Source organism: Oncorhynchus masou, chromosome 23 (genome assembly GCF_036934945.1).
Source record: "Oncorhynchus masou masou isolate Uvic2021 chromosome 23, UVic_Omas_1.1, whole genome shotgun sequence".
In the NCBI taxonomy this organism is placed as follows: Eukaryota; Metazoa; Chordata; class Actinopteri; order Salmoniformes; family Salmonidae; genus Oncorhynchus; species Oncorhynchus masou.
Window position 1 is genome coordinate 43,388,602 of NC_088234.1, and position 17,741 is coordinate 43,406,342.

At 41.9% G+C, this 17,741-nt stretch overlaps 1 protein-coding gene across 1 annotated transcript; it reads right to left on the reverse strand.

Annotated features, from left to right (window-relative positions):
- Nucleotides 1-1,506: 1,506 nt before the first annotated feature.
- LOC135510873 (vertebrate ancient opsin) lies at nucleotides 1,507-15,609 on the reverse strand. The gene is made up of 5 exons (XM_064932171.1): nucleotides 15,243-15,609; nucleotides 13,239-13,449; nucleotides 12,825-12,942; nucleotides 12,392-12,625; nucleotides 1,507-1,780 (listed from the first exon to the last, which is right to left on the reverse strand). Exons 1-5 carry the CDS (start codon nucleotides 15,607-15,609, stop codon nucleotides 1,544-1,546), a joined length of 1,167 nt encoding a protein of 388 aa, XP_064788243.1. The 3' UTR covers nucleotides 1,507-1,543.
- Between the last annotated feature and the right edge of the window lie 2,132 nt (nucleotides 15,610-17,741).

Genomic DNA, 17,741 nt, shown 5'->3' on the forward strand with positions numbered 1-17,741 from the left:
CCCGGCAAATGGATATTATCACATATTATTATGGATATTATTATTATTACTGTTCAACTTATTCAATGATGGTGCTGCACAGAATGGTGAACAAGAGACATTGTCAAGATACATTTACATAAGTTTGAATAACCCTGAAACATATTACTACATCTACTGTAACCAGTTCTGAAGTCAAGTGTTACAGTATCTTGTGCTACAATATTGCTGACTGTAGACCCATGATCCTCATTGTACAATGCTTTTGTGTACATTGCTATGGTATTTATCGGCGCTAATGATGAGCAGAGCTACTCGGATTCACTGGACCCCTTCACAGAGTCCCATATACATTATTTCTCGACATACAATGTACAGTCACAGTGTGTTGAAGAAAGAAAGGATTGTTTTGTGGACTCATCATAAATATACAGTCCCTCAGTGTCCCAGCAGAGCCAGCAGGGGGCCAGCTGCACCAAGCTGACTGTCTTTGTTTTGAATGGAAACTTCGCCATCGAATCTGCTCAAGAAGAGAAAGAAAAATGTACAGAAACATAGAAAGCAATATCCTCTCAGCAGTCGCCATCACAGGCGCTTCAAAGGGGAGAAGAGCTACAGATTAAAGCATTCTGACGGTAGCCAGCTCTCATCTTCTAAGTCTGGCTTTTCTGGGTAAGAGTAGGACTCGACACCTGCCCCCTCTGACAACCGTGATAATGCAGGTGGTGCACGCTCAAGTTGTACAACTGATGTGCAGCGCATTTGGCACAGCATTTGTGATACAACAAAGACTACATCAGTTGTACAAGCTGAGTGTGTACGGGCCCCCTCTAATACAACAAACTGTTAGGTAGCTGATGACAATTAGGCCTACCAGAACAAAAATAACTCACGACTTGAGTAAAGTGGGAGGGAATCCGACAAGCAAATAGGACATTTACAGCCGCAATTTCTAGCTTGCTGAATTGTTAATATTTAATCACTGTCAACAAACATTTAATGTTCTTGTCATAATAATGACAAGTAATGATGGAGGGGACTTAAAGAATTAGCGGTTTTCGAGCTGGAAGAATCTTGTATTGTAGTGGAGAGAGGGCTAACGGGAGGATTAGGTGGCTATGATTGTATAAGAGTCAGGACCTTGGTTTAAGGGCACCCTTTGGGTGGCAGTGTCCCCATCACAGCCTAAGGTAATTGAGGCGGGAAGAATGCCTCTCACTGGCCCTCTAACACCACTTCCAACAGCATCTGGTCTCCTACCTAGACATCAATCAGGCCTAACCCTGCGCAAGCAGAGAGAGGCAGTCAGGGTAGTCTGTCTGCTTGCCATACATTAAAGTATTATGTCCCTCTTTTGTGCTCCGGTTTCGGATAAGTTTCCTCTATTTTTACTAATACATACAAAGTTAACCAGAGAACATTTTGTGGTTACAGCTGGCATCTTTAAACTAACAATTATCACAAGAAGTTTGTGAGTAAGAGAAGATGCATCTGTATAAGAATGGAAAGGGAGGATGGAAAGGCAGTGAGGACTGGAGGTGGAGGGGGGGGGTCTTCTGTTGGCCTACATGGGACAGACTTTGTTCTCTGGGATCGGTAGCTGGGCGACGGTGCTGCACTCGCTCGGGGACTCCTCCTCATTCTTAGGCTGAGCATTGCCGCAGACCGGGATGCGGGCGGCGATGGCTGACATCTCGCCCCCCGTGCAGCTCTCCCCCGTCATTCCCGGTCGCTGCGATGTTGCGTTCATGTTCTCTGGCGCAGGCTTGCCGGTAAAGAGCTGGATCAGACACTTCCTGAACTGGACAAAGTTCAAAGGGCATTATTAGAACAGCCAATCGAAAAGAAAATGTCAGAAAGCCAGTGTTCCTTCAGTAAGAAGGGGGATAAAACATTTTTAAACGGGAATGAAATAAATGTTATTTTTGGACAAGTTCTTAAAGTACCTTCATTGTTTCTTAACATGTAGGCTTCTGATTGGTGCCTTATGAACAGTACCCAGGTGATAAGGTGATAGTCACTTATTGCCTTGCAGTGTGATATCTGAACTGGCAGGATACTGTAGCTCCTCATAAAAAGAAGCAGATAAGCGGTAGACAGTTACATGGCTGTGCAGGTAGGAGATATGCATCATACTTATCAAGAGATGTTCAGCACATATTGCAACACTGCCATTGGTTTTTTGATATTTGTTTAAAAGACAGATAGGATGGAGTACTGACCACCATCCTCCTGCTGAAGAAAACACATCAATGGCATGCCTTTTTTGTCTAAAAGGGTGGGAGAAAAAAACTCTAAAAAGCTCTGAATCATTACTTGTTTCCACATTACCTTGCAGATAAAACTGTTACTTGACTGACCTTTTTTTTGCAAGCTTTTTCTGTCCCAAAAGCAGATTCCAGGAAAACCCTCAATGCATCGCCCCCCAGCAAATGTTGGTTCAACGTCATCACATCATTGATTCAACCAGTTTTTGCCCAGTGGGATGCTGCTTTTGCAGTGAAAGCAATCTCTGCGAACGTGGGAACTTTGCCATTAAAAGTTGCATTGACTACAACCCATGATCGATTTGAATCCTGGCCTATTCTCAAATGGATGTACACTTTAGATTCGCAGTGTTTTGTCCACTGACCTTGAAATCTTTAAGGCTTTAGCAGAGAATACATTTGAGTGTTTGTTTGAGAAAATGTGTTCGCTTGATGTTCCAAAATAGACCAACAAGAAAGCAACTATGGCACAGTATGTGTCATACCAAGCATAAGGTCATAAATGTGTCAACTTAATGGAACTATGAATGGCTTGAGCAAAATAATGTCAACAACACCTTTTCTGTCCCATTGAAAGGCTATTCTGGAGGCTAGATGGTTTTCCAAAATGAAGAAGGCAAACATCATAACATTTCACACCACTCAGCTAAATGGAGAACACATTTCAATTCCCATATTTCTGTGCACTGGACATAGACAGCAGGATTGTGTGTCAGGCGAGCTTTGTTGAGTGGTACAGTGTTTCTGTATAGCTCAGTTGGTAGAGCATGGCACTTGCAATATCAGAATAGTGGGTTCAATTCTTCGGACCACCCATGTAAAATGTATGCATGATGACTCTTGTTTTGAATAAAAGCTTCTGGTAAATGGCATATATTATTATTATTACTAATACTCGTAATAATATGCCATTTAGTATTATTATGGTACAGAGCAGGATGTACTGGCATTCTCCTAAAAAATTGTTTTTCATCTTGCCAAATACAGTGCCATGCAAAAGTATTCATCCCCCTTGGTGTTGTTTCCTATTTTGTTGCTTTACAACCTGTAATTATTATTTGGATTTCATATAATGGACATACACAAAATAGTCCAAATTGGTGAAGTGAAATGAAAAAAATAACTTGTTTCAAAAAATGTAAAACGGAAAAGTGGTGCGTGCATATGTAATCACCCCCTTTGCTATGAAAGCCCATAAATAAGATCTGGTGCAACCAATTACCTTCAGAAGTCACATAATTAGTTAAATTAAGTCCAACTGTGTGCAATCTAAGTGTCACATGATCTGTCACATGATCTCAGTATATATACACCTGTTCTGAAAGGCTCCAGAGTCAGCAACACCACTAAGCAAAGGGCACCACCATGCAAGCAGCATCATGAAGACCAAGGAGCTCTCCAAACAGGTCAGGGACAAAGTTGTGGAGAAGTACAGATCGGGGTTGGGTTATGAAAAAAATATCAGAGACTTTGAACATCCCACGGAGCACCATTAAATCCATTATTAAAAAATGGAAAGAATATGGCACCACAACAAACCTGCCAAGAGAGGGCCGCCCACCAAAACTCACAGACCAGGCAAGGAGGGCATTAATCAGAGAGGCAACAAAGAGACAAAAGATAACCCTGAAGGAGCTGCAAAGCTCCACAGCGGAGATTGGAGTATCTGTCCATAGGACCATTTTAAGCCGTACACTTCACAGAGCTGGGCTTTAAGGAAGAGTGGCCAGAAAATGCCATTGCTTACAGAAACCAATAAGCAAACATGTTTGGTGTTCACCAAAAGGTATGTGGGAGACTCCCCAAACATATGGAAGAAGGTATTCTGGTCAGATGAGACTAAAATTGAGATTTTCGGCCATCAAATAAAACGCTATGTCTGGCGCAAACCCAACACCTCTCATCACCCTGAGAACACCATGAAACCTGTTTCAGTCTTCCAGAGATTTGAGACTGGGATGGAGGTTCCCCTTCCAACAAGACAATAACCCTAAGCATACTGCTAAAACAACACTTGAGTGGTTTAAGGGGAAACATTTAAATGTCTTGGAATGGCCTATCAAAGCCCAGAACTGAATCCAATTGAGAATATGTGGTATGACTTAAAGATTGCTGTACACCAGAGGAACCCATCCAACTTGAAGGATGTGGAGCAGTTTTGCCTTGAAGAATGTGCAAGAATCCCAGTGGCTAGATATGCCAAGCTTTATAGAAGCATACCACAAGAGACTTGCAATAATAATGAATAAACTTAAATAATAATGGTGAATTCATTTTTTTTTCAATGTTCCAAAAATAATATTTTGCTTCTTCAAAGTGGTAGGCATGTTGTGTAAATCAAATGATACAAAACTCCCCCAAAAACATTTTTATTCCAGGTTGTAAGGCAACAAAATAGGAAAAATGCCAAGAGGTGTGAATATTTTCGCAAGCCACTGTATGGCCAGGGACATGAGTACACATGATGTAATGCTAGCAGAGTGTACTGAGTCAAGCATTCCTCTGCAACGATCCCTTTCTCAGTGCAGTAGCTGCTTGTGTACAGTGAATTTTGTGCTGGGACCGAAAAAAGATCTATATGTCTCTCTGTAGTAACTTTCTCTTTCTCTCTAACCTACTCTAATAGCCTTCACAACAAGGCTCATGGGTCTTCATGTAACAGTCAGAAGTACACCTCCAAACTCGCAGAGCCAGGGCTGAACAAAGCACACCCCAATCAGCTTAGAAAGGGAGAGAGGAGGAAGGGATGGGATGCTCCTTGATAATGCACTAAAGTAGCAAGCCTGTCAATCAAGTATTTCCCAAATGTTAATTCTCTTCAGGCTTCACAATGCTTAAAACATGTGTACGTGCCCCTCTGAGTCCTGTGTGGCTCAGTCGGTAGAGCATGGCGCTTGCAACGCCAAGCGTCGTGGGTTCGATTCCCGCTGGGGCCACCCATATGTAAAAGTAGTGGCCCCAGCCGACTTGTAAGTCGCTTTGGACAAAAGCGTCTGCTAAATGGGATATATTATATATTATATACTGTAGGACTGGGCAGATTACAGTCCCAAAATGCCATATAACTTATTTTGTATATAATGTTTCTGCCACCATTTCTTATGACCGAAAAGAGCTTCTACATATCAGGACAGCGATTACTCACCTCGTACTGGAAGATTTATTTATTTATTTATTTTTTTTAAGAGTCGGACACAAAGGATTTACTTCAGACACCCAACAAGGCCCTCATCCCCATCATATGAAGGAGAAAGAGACCGAGATATCGGGGAGGTAGGTCGGGGTGCCTTGTAAGGATCCGTCGGCGAGGAGTAATCTGCCTTTACCATCAGTCCTATTAGCCAACGTACAATAATTGGATAACAAAATAGAACTACGATCAAATATGTTCAACAATGAAATACTGTAATATCTTATGTTTCACCGAGTCGTGGCTGAACGACAACATGAATAACATACAGCTGGTGGGTTTTACGCTGCATCGGCAAGATAGAACAGCCGCCTCCGGTAAGACAAGGGGCACGAAATCGAATAGTAAGGAAGTCTTGAGGTTTTGCTCGTCTGAGGTAGAGTATCTCAAGATAAGCTATTACCCCACTATTTATCAGGAGAGTTTATCTATATTCTTCCTAGCTGTCTATTTACAACCACAAACCAATGCTGGCCCATAGCCGCACTAAATGAGCTGTATACGGCCATAAGCAAACATGAAGCAAACATTCACTGCACACAAGCAGCTACCCCCCACCCCACCCCACCCCACCCCTTGGGTTGTGCCGCTGCTCCAGTTTCAACTGTTCTGCCTGCGGCTGTGGAACCCTGACTTGTTCACTGGACGTGCTACCTGTCCCAGACCTGCTGTTTTCAACTCTCTAGAGACAGCAAGGGCGGTAGAAATACAACTTAATGATCGTCTATGAAAAGCCAACTGACATTTACTCCTGAGGTGCTGACCTGTTGCACCCTCGACAACTACTGTGATTATTATTATTTGACCATGCTGGTCATTTATGAACATTTGAACATCTTGGCCATGTTCTGTTATCTCCACCCGGCACAGCCAGAAGAGGACTGGCCACCCCTCATAGCCAGGTTCCTCTCTAGGTTTCTTCCTAAGTTTTGGCCTTTCTAGGGAGTTTTTCCTAGCCACCGTGCTTCTACACCTGCATTGCTTGCTGTTTGTGGTTTTAGGCTGGGTTTCTGAACAGCACTTTGAGATATCAGCTGATGTAAGAAGGGCTATATAAATACATTTGATTTGATGAAAACACTCATCCAGAGGTGGCGCTCCTAGTGTCCGGGGATTTCAATGCAGGGAAACTTAAATCCGTTTTACCTCATTTCTAACAGCATGTTAAATGTGCAACCAGAGGGGAACAAAAAACTCTAGACCACCTTTACTCCACACACAGAGACACATACAAGGCTGTCCTTCGCCCTCCATTTGACAAATCTGACCATAATTCTATCCTCCACATTCCTGCTTACAAGCAAAAACTAAAGTTGGAAGTACCAGTGACTCGGTCAATAAAGAACTGGTCAGATTACGCAGATGCTAAGCTACAAGACTGTTTTGCCTGTACAGACTGGAACATGTTCTGGGATTCTTCCGATGGCATTGAGAAGTACACAGCATCAGTCATAAATAAGTGCATCAATGACGTCATCCCCACAGTGATTGTACATTCATACCCCAACCAGAAGCCATGGATTACAGGCAAGATCCGCACTGAACTAAAGGGTAGAGGTGCCGCTTTCAAGGAGCAGGATTTATAGGAAATCCTGCTATGCCCTCTGACGAACCATCAAACAGGTAAAGTGTCAATACAGGACTAATATTGAATCATACTACACCGGCTCCGACACTCGTCGGATGTAGCAGGGCTTGCAAACTATTACAGACTACTAAGGGAAGGACAGCCGTGAGCTTCCCAATAATATGAGCCTACCAGATGAGCTAAATTACTTCTAAGCTCGCTTTGAGGCAAGCAACACTGAAGCATGCATGAGAGCAACAGCTGTTCCAGATGACTGTGTGATCACACTCTCCGTAGCCCATGTGAGTAAGACCTTTAAACAGGTCAACATTCACAAGGCTGTAGGGCCAGGCGGATCACCAGGACTTGTACTCTGAGCATGTGCTGACCAACTGGCAAGTGTCTTCACTGACATTTTCAACCTCTCCTTAACTGAGTTTGTAATACCAATATGTTTCAAGCAGACCACCATAGTCCCTGTGCCCAAGAACACCAAGGTAACCTGCCTAAATGACTTACAACCCATAGCACTCACATCTGTAGCTATGAAGTGCTTTGAAAGGCTGGTCATGGCTCACAACAACACCATTATCCCAGAAACCCTAGACCCACTCCAATTTGCATACTGCCCCAACAGATCCACAAATGTTGCAATCTCTATTGCACTCCACACTGCCCTTTCCCACCCGGACAAAAGGAACACCTATGTGAGAATGCTATTCATTGACTCCAGATCAGCGTTCAACCCCATAGTGCTCTCTAAGCTCATCACTAAGCTAAGGACCCTGGGACTAAACACCTCTCTCTGCAACTGGATCCTGGACTTGCTGATGGGCCGCCCCCAGGTGGTAAGGGTAGGTAACAACCCATCCGCCATGCTGATCCTCAACACGGGGGCCCCTCAGGAGTACTCAGTCCCCTCCTGTACTCCCGGTTTACTCACGACTGCATGGCCAGGCATGACTCCAACACTATCATGAAGTTATCCGATGACACAACAGTGGCAGTCCTGATCACAGACAATGATGAGACAGCCTATAGGGAGGAGGTCAGAGGCCGTGTGGTGCTGATTGTGGACTACAGGAAAAGGAGGACCGAGCAAGCCCTCATTCTCATCGACGGGGCTGTAGTGGAGCAGGTTGAGAGCTTCAAGTTCCTTGGTGTCCCCATAACCAATAAACTGACATGGTCCAAGCACACCAAGACTGTCATGAAGAGGGCATGATAAAACCTACTCCCCCTCAGAAGACTTAAAAGATTTAGCATGGGTCCTCAGATTCTCAAAAAGTTCTACAGCTGCACCATCGAAAGCATCCTGACTGGTTGCATCACTACCTGGTATGGCAACTGCTCAGTCTCCGACCGCAAGGCACTACAGAGGGTAATGCATACGACCCAGTACATCACTGGGGCCAAGCTCCATGCCATCCAGGACCTCTATACCAGTCGGTGTCAGAGGAAGGCCCTAAAAATTGTCAAAGACTCTAGCCACCAAAGTCATAGACTGTTCTCTCTGCTACCGCACCGAAAGCTTCTACCCCCAAGCCATAAGACTCCATAACAGCTAGTCAAATGGCTGGCCAGACTATTTGCAATGTCCACCCCCCCTCTTTTAGTTCCTGTTTGCTATCTATGCATAGTCACTTTAACTCTACCTACATGTACATATTACCTCAATTACCTCGACTACCCTGTGCCCCCGCACATTGACTCTGTAAAGGTAATCCCTGTACATAGCCTCGCTACTGTTATTTTAATTATTATTTTTTTTACTTCTCTATTTTTAACTTAACACTTATTTTTCCTAACTGCATTGTTGGTTAAGGGCTTGTACATAAGCATTTCTACACCTGTTGTATTTGGCACGTGACAAATAAAAATGTGATTTGATTTGATATGGCACAAGAGAGAGACTATGGCATGCCAACCTTTCATCACACAGCCACAGACAAGACTTAATTTGCTCAATTATTAATTAAAAACTTCTGCCTGACAACTGTGATCTTTGGGGACTGTGGTTCCTCATTTGTATTTTGAGGGACTGACCTTGTAAGATCAAAGCTCGTTCTTTTAAGAAATATCAAAGGATAATGGTAGAACGTTCCCCCTTGACCTTGCTGTGACCTGTGTATGATATACTTTGAACCTGTCTATGGTATAACTCTGCTTTACTGTACAGAAGTCATCCATTGTAGGAAGCCTCCTATGTCTCTCTGACACTATTGTGTAACTTCCACATAGACCCCATTGCTTAAGGTCAGTTGACTTTTCCAACTGTCCTACATCTGAGGTATGTTGATGCCAGGATCTGCCTGCTAGCTGTCCTTATTTATATTTATTCACATCCCCTGCTCTTTTATAAATACAGTGACCTACTTACAGGACAGATCTAAAGTGGAGCAGCCAGTCAGATGGACCGGCAGAATTCATGCACCCACCGGGTGACCAAAGTCTCCCTGACCAATACAGTATACTATACAGGACAGTCAAACAAGTATGTACATATGTTCCGTTTTTTTTTTACCAAATCAAAAATGTTATGTAAACAGCATGTTATTGAAGTTTTTAGATACTATTTTTGTGATTGTCCTTGGTTTTGAAAAACGTACCCCACCACAGTGATAGACATTCTCAGGCTACTTTGGCAACATGAGGGCATGCAGAAAACAAGAATAAATGCCCATATATCAAAGAGAATACTATTTATTTTGGTTGTCATAGAAGCCATCAGTCCCGAGAAACCAACAGTATCACCACAATGGGAACGAGAAAGCACGCGCATGAGGCTTTGTAACATCCATTTATATCAAAAATATAGATTTGGTTAAAAAAAAGGAAAAATGTGTTATTTAATGTCTTTCACTGACCAAATTCATTGTGGCTTTGTGTAAATCTAAATCTACAAAGTTTTCAGACACCTTAAGTTTTTCCAAATTTCCTTACGTTACAGCAATAATGACAAAGCGAAAAATGTTTTTAAAATTTGTGCAAATGTATTTAAAAAATAAATGAAAACAGAAATGACTTATTTACATACACTACCGGTCAAAAGTTTTAGAACACCTACTCATCCAAAGGTTTTTCTTTATTTGTACTATTTTCTACATTGTAGAAAAATACTGAAGACATCCAAACTATGAAATAACACATATGGAAGCTTCACCTGGAATGATTTTCCAACAGTATTGAAGGAGTTCCCACATATGCTGAGCACTTGTTGGCAATATGAGGGCATGGGTTCCTCTGTGGAGATGGGAGAACCTTCCAGAAGGACAACCATGTCTGCAGCACTCCACCAGACGGACGCACCTCCTCAGTAAAAGGCACATGCCAGCCTAAAGGACTCTCAGACCATGAGAAACAAGATTCTCTAGTTTGATGAAACCAAGATTGAACTCTTTGATCTGAATGTAAAGGGTCATGTCTTGAGGAAACCTTGCACAATCCCTACGGTGAAGCATAGTGGTGGCAGCATCATGCTTTGGGGATGTTTTTCAGTGGCGGGGACTGGGAGACCAGTCAGGATCGAGGGAAAGATGAACGGAGCAAAGTACAGAGAGATCCTTGATGAAAACCTGCTCCAGAGTGCTCAGGACCACAGACTGAGGCAAAGTTTCCGGACAATGACCCTAAGCACACAGCCAAGACAACGCAGGAGTTGCTTCAGACCAGTTTCTGAATGTCCTTGAGTGGCCCAGCCAGAGCCTGGACTTGAACCCAATTTAACATCTCTGGAGATAGCTGTGCAGCGACGCTCCCCATCCAACCTGACAGAGTTTGAGAGGATCTGGAGAGAAGAATGGGAAAAACTCCCCAAATACAGGTGTACCAAGTGTGTAGCGTCATACCCAAGAAGACTCAAGGCTCTAATCACTGCCAAAGGTGCTTCAACAAAGTACTGAGTATAGGGACTGAATACTTATGTAAATGTTTTTTTAATTTAATACATTTGCATACAAAATGGCTTTACATTATGGTGTATTGTGTGTAGATTGATGAGTAAAATGTTGTTTTTACAAATAGGCTGTAGTGTAACAAATTGTGGAAAAAGTCAATGGGTCTGAATACTCTGTATATCTCTCTTTAAATGAGCAGAGAGAAATCAAGAACCCCTGATAATAATATATATATATTTTTTGTTTAACCTTTATTTAACTAGGCAAGTCAGTTAAGAACAAATTCTTATTTACAATGACGGACTACCCAGGCCAAACCCTAAACCAGATGACGCTGGGCCAATTTTTACGCCGCTCGACGGGACTCCCAATCATGGCCATTTGTGATACAGCCTGGAATCAAACCAGGGTCTGTAGCGACGCCTCGAGCCTTAGACTGCTGCGCCACTCAGGATAATAAGAATAATACATTGTTTAACGCATTTCCCATTCTCAATGTGCAGAATATCTTTTGGTAATTGCAAAAAAAACTGGTACCTCCCTGCGGATCGAGGAGCTGATGCATTTTTAAAGCAGCCAGCCAGCATGGACAGTTCTACATTCTATATTTCACGTCATTTATTCATACACCATACATTATTTAAGGACAGGCTAACACCCAAAAACAAACAAAGAACTGTCAGCTGAGTTTTCCTCAAAGGCTTTCATCCCAGGACTAACAATTGATGATGCCTCTCAGCTCTGTGTCAGTTGAGTGAGACTTGCCACAACCTGGCAGAGAACTGGTGGGCATTTTTCCTCCTGAAAACTGCCAAATTGTATTTCCATTCATATTGCAGAATTTAGAGAATTCATAAGCAACAGTCCAGGATTAAATCAGATCAGCAGTAACCCATGTTAGCCGACAAACGCATCATTTTACATTGCTTTTGTTTAGGCGGTGTCAGCGGTGTAATTGCGTTAGAGCTGTCAAATCCGTAATTGGCTGCTCTTGTGGTAATTGTCATGAAACCACACCTGTCCTTAAATCCAACCCGTGTTAGATGTTCAGAATGAGAAAGTGTAGGCTACATAGAAATAACGATACCAATAACAGGGATTTATAGAAGCCTGGCCGAGGTGTAAATTATATCACACATTCCAGTCTTCAAATTTTGTAATGTAGCTGCATGGGATTTCTACTAATGCAATTCAGTGCATCCAATGGCATGTCCACGATAGGTAATGCCAGGAGCAGCTTGTGGATATGACAGCTCTAACACAGTTACACCTCCGACATCACCGAAACAAAAGCCATCACAAACTATGTTACTGTTGATCTGATTGTATCCTGGCCGCATTCACATTACACCTGGGAACGGTTGTCTAAAACCTTGGACAACAATAATAACAGCAATATCACAGTTCCCTACGGTGTAAGCCTTCAATGTAATTAACAACTCTGAGAATGTCATAAGTAGCCATGCGTTCGCGGGGGGAAAGAGGGAGATACCTGTTTGTTCATGAAGACGTAGATGACTGGGTTGTAGACTGCGGCCGTCTTGGAGAAGAAAGCGGGCGCGGCAGCCAGTCTGGGGTCCAGGTAGATGGTGGGACAGGCTGTGACAATGATGGAGAAGGCTGCGTAGGGTGTCCAGCCCACCAGGTAAGCGACGATCATCACCACCACCATGCGGCTCACCTGGCGCTCCGGTTTCTTGGCATTACCCAGCCTGCCATGGGACACCTGAGGAGTGACGTGACAACAAACAGCTTAGGTTATTGAGCTATATAGTCTGTTATGTAAGTTTATTTAAAGGACATAATGACAAGACAATTACAAAAAAAATATTCCCAAGCATGTGCTTGCTAGTCAACCAAGGACTACTTTGGTTCAGTTGCATCCTCTCCCAGTAAGTGCCAGTATTCTATACATGGAAACTGACCTTCCTCAGCTTCTGTAGGAGCTTCCCATAGCAGTAGATGATCACCCCCAAGGGCATTATGAAGCAGGTCACAAAGAAGGTGATGATGTAGGTGTGATTCCAAATGTTGTTGGAATACCTGAGGTCAGAGGAACGTAGATCATAAACATTTGAATTACATTTCCACCATTTTCTACATGGCCCAGTCATATTATGACAATGTTAACTATTCCTTTAAAGGGGATATCTGTAGTTCACACAACCATTTTTGCCATGCCCAAATGCCACTGCAATTCGAAAATCCCAATGCTATTCAAGAATGACCCGTGTGTACCTAAGTGCGTGTATGATACAAACAGGAGGTTGATGTTGCTGTACATCCACAGTATGTTTACTATAGGATGTGTGCCCTCTGCTCTCTCTGTTGCCTCTCACCAATTGGGCTCGCAGGTGGTGCCGATCTTACTGACGGTGTAGCTGCACCAGCCAAACACAGGAGGGATAGTCCAGATGAAGGAGAAGGTCCAGACGAACAGCAGGCCCAGCGCTGCATGCTTCCCCCTCAGACGGACATTCCCCAGAGGCCGGCAGATCACAAAGTAGCGCTCGAAGGACAGGACCGCCAGGGACCACATAGCCACAATCCCTGAAAGAAGGGTATTATGAAGGGTAAATACTGTTTCAAATATGTTTTATTGTGGAACATAGAGTCAAATGTACAAGTTTATAAACAGGATTGTGGGCTCCCTTTGAAATATAGAAGCTAACGGTGAAATGCATGGAAAATTAAAGAAAAGGGGCTAACTAGAAGCCTAAAAGTATTTTAGACTGTTCCTGTAGGATAACCCTTTCTGATTCCAGATAGAGCACTTTTTCGTTCCAGGTAGAACCCTCAAATAACCCTTCGGTGTTAAGGTTCTAGCTGGAACCAAAAGGGTTCAGTTCTACCACAGGGACAGCGGAAGAACACTTTATGGTTCTAGGTAGCTCCTTTTTCAAAGAGTGCATGTACATAATATTCACAAAGCATTGTGACAATGTCAGAGAAAAGGCAGAGCATTATGATTCCAACCACAATAGGATTTTGAGTAACATTCTCAGCGAGAGTTATGCAAATGTGACAGCACTTAGGGTATAGCTACAGCAATTTGCAGGATATATATAATCCATGTAAGAGGTACATATTGAGGTACACTTACCTCAAATAGACTAATGATGCAGTAAAGGTACATTAGGCTGCCTCCTCATAGAGTGAAAAATCTGTACTTAATTACAGTATAATTCACTCTCAAAGGTTTGCTTATGTACTACAGTCTCTGGAGCAAGACTACAGTCTCTCAGAATTGTTGTTGTAGAAAAGCATATAAAGGACCCAAATAAGTGCTATTTGGGTCACACGTGAAATAAGGAGCAGCCCCTATTCCTTTTGTATAATTATGAAAACTGCTCAACTCCATTGCTATACTAATACTATGCTAATGTTAATGCAATGCTGTTACTAGTGTAATGACAGTGATATTACACAGGTATACTTATTATAAAGTATTACCCTACTGCCTTTTGGTTCAAATAATTGTCTGAGAATGCTACAAAGGTATCTACAATCACTTTGCTTTATTAGAAAACTGGATACAACTATGTTAATAATTCATACAGCTTTGTGCATTTACTTCTTTGACCCCAAAAATGTCCAGCTGGGATTTTCTCAATGAGGATGACAATTGTTTTTAACTATGACTGACAATTATTTATCCTGTTGGATCAGAGCAGCAACTTGTGTATAGTCTATCTCGATTCTATTCCATCACGATCAACTAATACACACTAATCCCCAAAGACATATGAAACTGGGCAGGCAGCATGTTCTCTGAAGTCTAAATACTCGGACCAGCAGGGAAATAACCCACTACTGCGTTTGTGACATACTCTCTCCAGGGGCCTCACCTCTCTCAGCATGTCTTACATACAAACCAGCTCAAAAACAAACGGATTAAGGCGTCATACTAAACAGATTACTGCCTTCTGATGTAATGAGTAGCTACTGTAACTACTGTAGCCTACTTTCCCAGCAACAAAGTGTTTTCACTGTTGACTATACGGCTATGTTGTGCAACAAAAAAATGTGTGTGTTTCCTAAATTGGATAATGTTGTCACACGATCTGTTTGTTCTTTTGCCATCAGTTTTAGGTACATTTTTCACCGCAACAAAATGCTTTAAAAGAACTGCGAAATGCACTACAAATGATGGATGGCTTCTTTTCGTCTGTCTTAAAAAAAACTGTCTAAGAAACCAATCTAACAAATAAACAGTCAAATGTTATTCTTTTTGCAACATTTTGGACACTAAACAGCTCCAACACTGACACCTACAGTAAGTGTGGAATTACCCCAGCATCCAATTTATTCAGATACATAACCATGAACCATACTGAACTTACCGAAATAGGTGACAGCGAAACCTTCCAAAACGCAAGCCCAATTTCCAAGGAAAAAATACCCTTTGGCGTTAGTTAGAAAACTTATGGTTCCACCGGTGAGTGACACAAGGAAGTCAGCGAGAGATAAATTAACTATGATATAATTTAAGGGCTGTCTCAGTTGTTTGAACTTGTAAGTGGCCAACATAACAGTGAAATTTTCAAAGAGAGACAGAGATGTTATAACAAACATCAAGGTAGCCAAAACTGCGAAATTCCAAGGTGCAAGATTTGTTATTGGACCAGTGAACGGATCAGCATGTGGTTTGTAGATCTCTGATGCCTCGGTATAAGAAACACCATTTACTGCAATTCTTAAAGTATCCATTGTCCATGTCCAAATAATTGCACGCGACCTTAGAGTAATATTAATATTGCACTTGGGGGTTATGTAAAGGGTCTGAGATTTTGTGGTCCATATGTCTCATTTTCACAACTTAATTTGGACTCATCCTCAGAGTCGCGCGTAAAAAACATTCGTTTGAAAAAAATGACTGGATCAACAGCCATCGCTTGAAATCTTTAATAGACTACTTGTCATTGAGTAGGTTGAACTTCAGATCTTGATATCCGCATTTTGTATGAAATAACCTATTTTGGACCAAAACGACGAATCCACAGTTATTCAGAGTTCAAAGATGATCAAAGTCAGCCTGCATTCTCGAAAACCTCAACGGTAAACCAAAAGGGCAAAAGCAGTGCTGCAAATAAACGGACACTTTATAAATGAATGTGTGGGGGCAGAATCGAAGTCTTGAGAAGGCACACCAACAACTAAATAGGTGACTGATGAGCAGCATCTTGTATGCGCTTATATAGCCGGTAGTCGACTCACTCGCAACAACTCCTGCCCTCGAGGAAACGCAAAACCTAGCGACTTGTCAGATGTGCAAATGAGGTCGGTTTGCGACAAATCCGCTGACTTTCACTTTCATATTGTGAATATGCTTTTTTATGCGTAATTTTGCAACTACAGGCATTTTGGGGCATTTCTAATTAAAAAAAAAACGTTTCTTGAAAATACTTTCATCAATTGAAATAGTTTTTTCATTTTGTGAGGAACCGTAAACTTATTGGCTGTGTCCATTTTATTCGACAATACATTTTACTCCGTTTTCAAAACACTTTTCTGCAGTTTTCATTGCCATCGCATAACAAAACATTCCGTTTTAATTGAAAACTGAATGACAAACAGATTGGATTTTTTTGATTATTTTGATTGTCTGTCTATAGTATTTGGTACTACCAGATTTAAGAAATCATTATTTTAATTCCTTAATCCATAAATATGGGCCTGCGCTGGCTGTGCTTGTATACTTGCACGGAGGCGACCATTGCATCAACAATGCAATGTCTTGCTGAAATAGTTATATATTTCTAATTTTGACAGTAGTTACACTGTAAAGAGGTTACCTTGAATTTGACAGTAGTTTACAGGCAGCTCGGTGGTAAATAATATTCTGTATTTAATATTACAGTACATCTACTGTAATATAAAGATGGTATCGAAGCAAGTACTGTGTAATGACACACAGTACAATACCATAAAATGTACTGTATTATACTTTTTTAAAATAATGCTACCGTAATTGGAATGGATGAATGAAATGTATCGAGGGGAGGGGCTTGTATTTCAGTGTTTTACTGTAATTGCAAGGGATTGGTGCAAGCAGGTTGGCAGCTAGATAAAGTATTTAAACATTACAGCATATTATACACAATGAGTAGCGAAAACTTGGCTACATACACAGTTATCTAATCTGTCCCCTATACATTTTAAATTGATGGGGCACATAGGAGTTAAATTGTTACAGTATTCCACCTCACCGGTGCAACAAATAAAGCCTCTTACAAGGCACGCTTCAAAATGTGTTAATAGGCCCGAAACAACAATTCCAAATCAAATCAAATTGTCACATGCACCGAATACAACAATCTTACCATTCACTCACTGGTGCTCAAAAGGGTTTTGGTGCTCCCAAGATACTATATGATACTTTATTCTGATGGGGTGGAATTACAATACCATTTGAAATACAACAATTTTCCCACAATGCATCATCATTTACGGCAGAGGTGTGGACCGAAGTCACATGACTTGGACTCGAGTCTAACTCCAGTGACAAATTTGATGACTTGATTGGACTGGATAGAAAATAAAATAACTTGACTCCCACTTGGAGCCTCATGATTTGGGACTCGACTTTGACTTGAGACTGATGACTTGAAGTTATCTGGCCAGGTTTTGTAACTCACTTTGTAGCACAGGTTCATAGTGCATTAGCCTACTCTCCACACAGCCAGTGACTGTAGCTGCAGGCAGCATTGTATAATGTAATTATGAAGTTGTATTTGGAATTTGTTGGTCAAATTAAATATTTATCAAATCAGATTTTATTTGTCACATGCACCGAAAACAGCAGGTATAGACTTTACCGTGAAATGCTTACTTACAAGCCC

Coding starts and splice junctions, on each gene's coding strand:
- LOC135510873 (XM_064932171.1), bottom strand. CDS start 15,609: ATGGATACTTTAAGAATTGCAGTAAATGGTGTTTCTTATACCGAGGCA. Junction 12,626..12,824: donor TCCTACAGAAGCTGAGGAAG/GTCAGTTTCCAT, acceptor GTCACTCCTCAG/GTGTCCCATGGCAGGCTGGG. Junction 1,781..12,391: donor ACGTCTTCATGAACAAACAG/GTATCTCCCTCT, acceptor AACTTTGTCCAG/TTCAGGAAGTGTCTGATCCA.